Genomic DNA, 9,229 nt, shown 5'->3' with positions numbered 1-9,229 from the left:
ACCATAAGATCAGTGGTTTGAACTTACCAACCCATCACTGGGGAGAGATACGAGGCCATCTATTCCTGAAATGAGTTACAGTATAATAAACCCAATGTTATCTCAGGTGGTATAGTGGTTAAGAGTTGGACTGTGATCCGCAAGGTCTGGACTTTCAAACAGCCAATTGTTCTGGGGGCAAAGGACAGGGCTTTCTACACTTGCAAAAATTACAGACTCAGAAACGGACAGGGCCATTTTCCTCTCTCCTGTAGGGCCATTTTCCTCTCTCCTGGATGGCAGTGAGTCTCAGAGTTTGCGAAACCGAAAGGGGCTAGCTAAGAAGCAACAAAGCCCACATGGAAGAAGCATGCCAGCCTGTGCGATCATGAGGTGTCGAAGGGATCAGGTATATGGCATCAGAAGAAGAAAAATAATCTTACCATTGTTAATGAAGGGGGAAGTACAGAGTAGAGACCCAAAGCCTATTTGTCGGCCACTGGATATCCCCTTGCAGAGGGGTCTAGGGGAGGAGATGAGTCAGTCAGGGTGCCATGTAGCACTGATGAAGAATACAGCATTCCTCCAGTTCCTGAATGCTTCCTTCCCCACTCAACTATCATGATCCGAACTCTGCCTTGCAAATCTGGATAGAGCAGAGGATGTACACTAGTGTAGATAGGACCTGGAGGCACAGGGAATGCAGGGAGGATGATCCCTTCAGGACCAGGGGTGTGAAGGGCGATACTGGGAGGGTAGAGGGTGAGTGGTTTGGAAAGAGGGAACCGATTACCAGGATCTACGTGTGGCCTCCTCCCTGGGGGACAGACAACAGAAAAGGGGGTGAAGGGAGATGCCGGACAGGGCAAGATATGACAAAATAATAATTTATAAATTATCCAGGGCTTATGAGGGAGGGAGGAGTGGGGAGGGAGGGGGAAAAAAGAAGATCTGATATAAAAGACAAGTGGAGAGCAGATGCTTTGAATATGATGAGGGCAAAGAATGTGCTTTGCACAATTGATGTATGTGTGGGTTGTGATAAGTGTTGTGTGAGTCCCTCCTAAAATGTTAAAAAGAAAGAAACCCAAAGGGGCACTTCTCCTATTTTCTAGAAAGCGGCTCTGAGTAGCAATCGACATAATGACAGTGAATTGGAGCTAAGTGCAGGAGCCAGCTTGATAAATAGTCAAAATGTCAAAGCCATAGGGTGTACATGAGATTCAGTTTCATAAAGCTATTTCTAGAAGGTTATTGCTCCTCCCTCGTTCCCTTTCACAGTTTTTATGTTATTGAAATCACTTGGGTTAATGGCACAGTGGGTCATGTGTAAGGACTGAGTTTCTGTGTCGACTTGGCTCGGCCATGATGTCAGCATACATATCAATGTTTGACATAATGCCATCACTTCCATGAAGAGATTTGCTGTCAGCAGCCAGGAGTGGGAGGTGGTATCCTGGTGGGTGTGGTTTCCCCCAGTATAAATATAAGTGGATTCTCTCTGAAAGCTGTGCAGCTTTTGGCCAGGTTCAGAAACTCACCAGAAGTGTGGATCTCCAGACGTGAGACAGCATCTTGCCATATTTCCTACATAGCTTGGATTCATTGTTTGCACAGCCTGTGAGGAATCAGCCTACCATCTAACCTGCCCATGTGGGATTCATCAGGCCCTCAACCTACTTGAATCAAGAGAAGGTTCCAGAGTGATATCTGAGACTTGCCAGCCTCTACCACTGTGCACTGAAAAGGTAAGTAGTGTGACTAGAACTTTTTCCTAACTATTTCTGACAGGTTGGAGGGGTGGGAGTAAAACTGGGCTTTATACTCTGGTAAAAGGTACAGACTCAGAAACTCACAAGAGAAGTTCTACCCTGTCCTATAGTTTCTCTATGAGTCAGCATTGACTCAATGTCTTTCAGTGACTAAGGGTGCTGGAGCCTAGATTTTAGAGGGCTGGGCTCACCCACTTGGCTCTCCCTGAGGTCTGAGCAGATGCAGTTTAACCTTCACAGGTCAGGATTCCTTTAGGAGCAGATTGGTCAGAATGAGCACAGGGACCCACTCAGCATCTTGGAGCTTGCCATCCAGAGTTATGTTGCAACATTTCACTCATTCCCTCTCTGGAGTGGCTGTCCGTAGAATTTTCCCACCCCTGTTCACGGCAGCTGTTGTCTGGAGAGAGGGAGAAAGTGAAAGTCATGGTGGAGGGCTGGTCCTTCATCTCACTGCCCCTGGTTGTTCCAGTGACAATTTCAGAGGACATCTTTTAAAGCTTGTGATAGTTGTCTTCATATTCGCAGTGTCAAGAGTTTTTAGATAATTTGATATCCAGTTGTTTTTAACTTACGGTGTCACATGTTTGTCAAAGGAGAACCGTGCCTCATAGTGTCTTCAAAGTTTTGTTTTGTTTGTTTTTTTTCAAAATATGTCACCAGGCCTCTCTGAAAGTACTTTTGAGGAGAAACCAAACCAAATCATCTTCTAAGTTAGCTTCTAAACATTCGAACTGTTTGCGTTATTAGGGGTTTCAAGTTTAAAGAAGTGAACTATGATTTTCACATTTATTCAACAAAAAATGACATACGTATTTTGGAGATTTTAAAGAATTCTTTTCTAATTAAATTCTTCCTTTTAAGATTTTTGGGTTTGCAATTAAATCTGTTTTGTTCCATTTTCTAGTGAAATTCTCTAAGGCTTTAGGAAAAAGACATTGCATTTAGTTTGTTTTTGCTGATTCTCAGATGATTACTAGGTGTGGTATAAGAGTGGATCAATGACAAGGTGGGTGGAGATAACACAGGTCTAATAAAAGACTGATAGGATTTTCACATTGGCATCTGGGTGGGTCTAATCCAATGAAAATTGTCCTGGGAGATTTTCATTCCTGTGGTGAGAATATTTCTTTTAGATGCATAATTCATAAATTACATTTTCTTTATGGATCCTAAAATACGTGCCTTTGATTTGATGTTTTAGGCTGTTATTGTTGTTCTGGGCTATGGAATTGGTCCTGATTCATACATACCCTCAAGTCTTACTCATAGTTAGCCTATGTCAAGATGGAATCAATTCTGCCCAAAAGATGGCCATCCTTACAATTGTTATGCTGGAGCTGATTGCTGCAGTTACCATGTCATTTCATCTCAACGAACATCTTCCTATATTTTCTCTGAACCTTTTATTCAACAAGCCTGCAATTTTCCAAGGACTGAAATGTTAATCTAGTAGAGGTCAATGCCAGTTCCTTGATATTTTTTCCTTCAAATCATAAAATATTGAAACAATATAAATTTGTATCAGAATTCAGATTTTTTGTTTGTTTTCTCTAAGAAAAGCTTTCCGTTTGAGTTCAATGAAATACACTTTGCCTCTGATTGCGAGTCATAATTTGATTTTAATTTGAATCTCTCTAATGTTCACCTACTGAGGATAAATGCATCCAATGATGCAGAGTATTTGTGACATAGACATGTTTGGTTTTCTCTTTCAATTTGATGCTTCTCGTGCACATGGAAACAGGAGAGGCAATGATTTTAAGCTCTTAGATGTAAAATACTAGTCATTGGTTCAAGCTCATCAACTGTTTCTTGGAGAAACAGAAGAAAGGGGTGCCTATTTGAAAATGATTAGGGCAAAGAATGTACAGATGAGCTCTTTATACAATTGATGTATGTATATGTATGGATTGTGATAAGAGTTGTATGAGCCCCTAATAAAATGTTTTTTAAAAAAGAGAGAAAGAAAGGGATGCCTAGAGAGTAATGGCACAGTCAGACTCCATAAAGGTTACAGCCTTAAAGCTAATGCTCTGGTGCAGTGCTACTGTATTCTACGGGGTGTTTATTCTGTGATAGGGTTACCTTGCTTGTCTTAGTAAAATGAGGTGGGTGTATTTTTCAATGATCTGACATAAGTTGAGTTTGAACTGCCAGGCTCTGTGTTAGAGACAAAGCTGTGGATCATTTACCTCCATCCCACTCAGGGCTCCTTAAGCTATGCTTTCACTTTTTTAAAGATAATTGTATATCTAGTTTTAATCCTAAAATGTCTCTAAAGATAATATAACTTAGGAATTAGACTAAAATTATTATATAACACATATTTAACAACTTCTAAATTGCTTTGTTTTGCCCAATTTTTTTTCTGTTACTTTTGAGTGTATAGCCATGGCATGGGTCGGGTGGTGGGGACGGGAGTAGGATGAGAAAGCCAGAACTAGATTGGACTGCCCATTATGGTCAATACTGAGTTTCAAATTTGCTGGTCATTATTTCTAAATACTATGTACTTAAGAGGCAATCATCCCAATGGTAACACAATATTTGAGAACTTTCACTACATTCAGGTTTCTGTATAACACATAGGGTTACACAAATATCTTTCATAGCTAAAGTTTTCTGTACTTCTACTTGTTTTTCCAAGGTTCAGCTTTTAGTGTTAATCAGGATAACTATTGCATGTTTCTCTGAAAGTGCTTGATGAATTATATTTCTGTTGCTTAATTTTTAAAGATAATTCATCCAGTTTTAAGTTGACTGTTGAAGTCATTTTACATAAATTTTATTTTTCCTATGAAGTTCACTGAAATGTTCACTTTTTCTGTCCTGTATTGGAGCCCTCTTGGAGCCCCATTGGGCTGCCAAACCAGCAGTTCCAAGGACCAGTCGCTCCATGGAGAAAGACAAGGCTTTTAACGCTTGTCAAGAGTTACAGCCTGAGGAAAACACAAGCACATCTCCTCCATGTGTTACAGGGTGAAACTGATGTCAGTGAGTTTGTTTGGTTAGTTGACTTGGTTCATATTTTACATGAAGTGTGATTTTTGATATTAGCATCTTCAGGCTATATTTATTCACCTGATTTTTTTACTAGCACTTCTCATAAAATTCACTTATGTCAGGGGTGTCAAACTGGTGGCCTTCCGGCTGCCTGCGACTGCTCAGGTAATTTTTTGTGGCCCCAAATTCTCTGAAATAAAATGAAAATAGAAAAAAATTGTTATAAAAAAATAGCGCTTAGGGGAGATGGAGGCAATACTGTACACACAATTCCCTCTTTAACCCTTTAACTACAGAAGACCACTATACAGGTGGCCCAAAGTCTTTTCTGGAGGCCTGTGGACGTTTCTAGACACGATCATTTCCGGTAACGTTTTAAAGCGATGTCTGCCACTCTCATTGCATAATAAAAACAGATCCTAACAGTGAAAAGGTTAAAAACAGGACTCTAGGATGTGCTGTTATGAGTCATACCTAGCAGCAATGCTAGTTAACACTTTTAGAGGGAAGCCATTACGATTGTGCATCACATTTGTCAGCTGTCCAACATTTTGTGTTTTTTATTACTTTGTTATATTTTCCGGTCACACCATAAGAGGCAAGGGAAAGCTAGTAGAAGGAAAGCGCTGGCAAATTTCCGGTTAAAAGCATAATTATAGTTTTATAAATAAAACCAATGTTTAAATAAAAACAATTATATAGGGTTTTAATTATCCTATCCATATTTCTGAATCCTCACTTCAAAATAAAAATTCAACAAAATTTGTAAATGTGATGTGGCCCACTTTAATCTTGCCTGTTGCACCACATAGCAAACATTTTAATTGAGTTTGACACCCCTGACTTCTGTTGAATGTTACTGAATTACTGTCTTTAGATTTACTTTTTAAAAATCCCTTGAGAAACTCCTTCTTAGTGGAATTAGAAATTTCCCAAGATTGCAACAGAAGCTAAGTATCAACAGATAGAGACACCCTTCCAACTGAATAAACTTCCAGAGCAGCATAATGAGCCAGGAGCAATCTGGGAAAACCCACTCCGTGTGCACAAATCCTGTCTCTTTGGGGGAAACAATAGTTGTCCATCATAGTAGAATTCCCTTGGTCAATCAGCATGCCTGGGGAGAGTGCATTTGCTCTCACAGAGCCATCAATACACTGCAAGAGATTTTCAGACAGAAAAAGAAACAAAAGCACAGCATCCAAATACACAGAACATCCATAAGAACCGGGTTTTCTGACTTTATTTTGCAGCCATGAAGTCCCAGGGCTATCGAAGCCAGAACTCAAGCCTTAAAATCATGACTTTCCGGCCTACCATGGAAGAATTTAAGGATTTCAACAAATACATTGCTTACATGGAATCCCAAGGTGCCCACCGTGCAGGCCTGGCTAAGATAATCCCACCCAAACAGTGGACAGCCAGAGAGAACTATGACGATGTGGATGACATCCTCATAGCCAGTCCTGTGCAGCAGGTAACTACTGGGCAGACAGGTGTCTTTTTGCAATACCATAAAAAGAAGAAATCCATGACCGTGGAGGAGTATCGCCACTTGGCCAGCACCGACAGATACCGCACTCCCACACACCGGGATGTTGACGATTTGGAGCGGACCTATTGGAAGATCCGCCTGTACAATTCTCCCATTTATGGGGCTGGAGTATGTGGCTCCTTATTTGGTGAAAACACTGAGCATTGGAACCTCAGACACCTGGGGACGATCCAGGATCTGCTGGAGCAGGAGAGTGGAGTTGTCATCAAAGGCGTCAACACCCCCTACCTGTACTTTGGCCTGTGGCAGACCACCTTACTTGGCACACGGAGGACATGGACCTGTACAGCATCAACTACCTGCACTTCGGGGAGCCCAAAACGTGGTATGCGGTGCCCCCTGAGCACGGAGCCCGCCTGGAGAGACTGGCCAGGGAGCTTTTCCCTGGCAGTTCCAGTGGCTGCGCGAACTTCCTGCGGCACAAGGTGGCCCTCATCTCACCCAGAGTCCTCAGGGAGAACGGCATTCCTGTTGGTCGGATCACCCAGGGAGCAGGCGAGTTCATGGTCACATTCCCCTACGGATACCACGCTGGCTTCAATCACGGTTTCAACTGTGCGGAATCCATCAACTTTGCCACCCTGCGCTGGGTTAATTACGGTAAAGCTGCTTCTCAGTGCAGCTGTGGGGAAGCCAGGGTCACATTTCCCATGGACGCCTTCGTGCGCATTCTGCAACCCGGGCGCTATGAGCTGTGGAAACAGGGCAGGGACCGCACCTCCGTGGACCACGTGGAGCCCACAGCACTGACCAGCCCGGAGTGGATGGCCTGGAAGGAAGCCCGGACTCGTGTGATGGTCAAGGGGCGTCTGCGGTCCTTTAAGCCACGCAGGGCCAGGCGTTGCTCTCTGACTCTGGCTGCAGACAGTGGGCTTGGGGGCTGTGCACTGGTGTGTCCTAGTCCCACAACCCACTCCTGGGCAGACAGCTCCACTGTGCAGCCTGAGGCCCCTAACTTCATGGGCAGCAGTCCTACGGGATCCAGTGTCTCCCTACTTCCCACCTCAGTTCCATCTGCCCAGTATCTCCAGGCTTCACCAAAGGGGACTCGCACTAGGCGTCCTCAGGACTCCGATGCCCACCAGCAGTCTGTGAAGTCCAGGGCCAAGAAGCACACAGCAAGCACATTTGTACACCTGCCAACTCAGGCATTGCATGAGAATCAACAATCAACAGATGACTCTGGCCCTCGGAGTTTTGAGATCCTGCATGCTGTTAAAGCTTCTGGGTGCTGCTGTGACCCCGATCTTCAGCCCTTGGGACCCCCACTGAATCCTGATTCTCTGATGCACCCTGGCCCCTGCCTGAAGTCACTGGACAACATCTCAGTGAATCTCCCGGACATGCTTGTGCTGAGTCCTCCTAATGAGTCTTTGACTTCTAAAACATTCTCCAGCTATGCCTCTGTGCACAGTATGGCACCTCTGGACCTCCTCGGTGCTATTTCTATGGACCCCCTTAAACTTCTATAATCCTGCCCTCAGATGAGGTTCTGCAAATCTACTTACATAGATCCTTGGAGACAGACTCGATGGAACTTCACTTCCTAAATCCTGAAAGGTTGTCACCAGCAAAGATCTTCTTGTTGTGAGTTTAGCTAAACTGCAGTTTTTGTCAAATGTGATTGTCCCTTGGACTATCTCTCACCTTCAGGAAACAGAAACACACCCAGCCAATCTTCAACATGGAAATTGTAATCTGTGGTGATCCTTGACCTCTCAGTGCCATGTTGATAGGTTGCCTAATACTTGCTCAGACTATGGACTCCACTAAAATGTGTTCTAAGGACTCGCAGACCAACTGGATATATCTGTGTCCCTTGATTCTTCCTAGGTTTGGGAGTTGTCCTTGAAAAGAACTCCCTGCACAGAAAACTTTAAACCCATTGCTTTCCAGCGTGTCTCTCCACGTGGCAATCTCAGTGATCAAGACCCACTGTTTCAAAGTTGGACTTGGGGCTAATATTTAAGGAGGCCCATTCCCAAGTCTTTCTTTGATAATGCAGGAGGTGGGTTCAAACTGCTCACCTAGTCCTCACAAAAATTGGAGCCAACATTGGACGATGCTCAGAATGTGAGGCTCAATCCATCTGCACTTCCGAAGCGCTGACCCGGTCTTCTACCAGTGGTCACAACTGTACCTTCTAATGAAATTCAAGCCTTTAACACACTCCAATAATTCTGACGTGGCCACCCTTCAACCCACCAAGCAAGCAATTGCTCACGTAGAAACTGCACCTTTGAATGAATGATGTCTGTTGCTGTTTGGGGATCAAGGATACCTATTTGTGATTATTAATTTCATTGTTCTTAGTGTGTATCTGAAAGGAAATAAAATACCTTAAAACACATTCGGAAAGTTTGACTATGAGAGGTATGTGAAAAACAAAGTGACTCATCACATAGCCAGAGCGAAAGAAGTAGCTAGGTCCCAATGAATTCACCAGTCTGTCCTTGTACCCAGAGTAGTCCGTGAGGGAATGGAAGAAAATTGTACAACAAAACACCACCACAGCAAAACAACAAGTCAAATGATGGGGAGAGTTACTGCCCAGAGTTCCCATCTAATCATTGAGCTGAAATTACTCCTGGAGTCACCTTTTCATGAAATCACACATTGGCATTGACTTGGGACTCCATTTCCCAGAAACTCTCGATACCCCTGTTGGCATTGTCTCTTCAATTCATGTATTTAAAAGCCTGTTTTCAGGTCTGCAGCCAGAAAAATAAGCATCAGAGAGCCTGTCATGGAGGGTAGTGTGGCAAATTTTCTCTCTTTCTTGAAAGACTCTTAAAATTTTTTTCTCTACAGGAACCCATCCCCTGCCCCCACCCAATTGCTTAATCAAAAGAGGTAACAGAAAACTCACTTTAGAAACTCCACAAATTTCTTATTCATCAGATCTAACCATTACTCT

At 43.3% G+C, this 9,229-nt stretch overlaps 1 protein-coding gene across 1 annotated transcript; it reads left to right on the top strand.

Moving 5' to 3' along the window:
• The first annotated feature begins 6,012 nt into the window (after positions 1-6,012).
• Positions 6,013-7,784, top strand: LOC142427528 (lysine-specific demethylase 4D-like). Its single transcript, XM_075532760.1, is given in 2 exon segments — positions 6,013-6,565; positions 6,568-7,784. Coding segments are annotated over 2 exon segments (1,770 nt in total).
• The last annotated feature ends 1,445 nt before the right edge of the window (positions 7,785-9,229 follow it).

This window comes from Tenrec ecaudatus, chromosome 15 (genome assembly GCF_050624435.1).
Source record: "Tenrec ecaudatus isolate mTenEca1 chromosome 15, mTenEca1.hap1, whole genome shotgun sequence".
NCBI lineage: Eukaryota > Metazoa > Chordata > Mammalia > Afrosoricida > Tenrecidae > Tenrec > Tenrec ecaudatus.
This window is presented reverse-complemented; position numbering and strand designations above follow the sequence as displayed.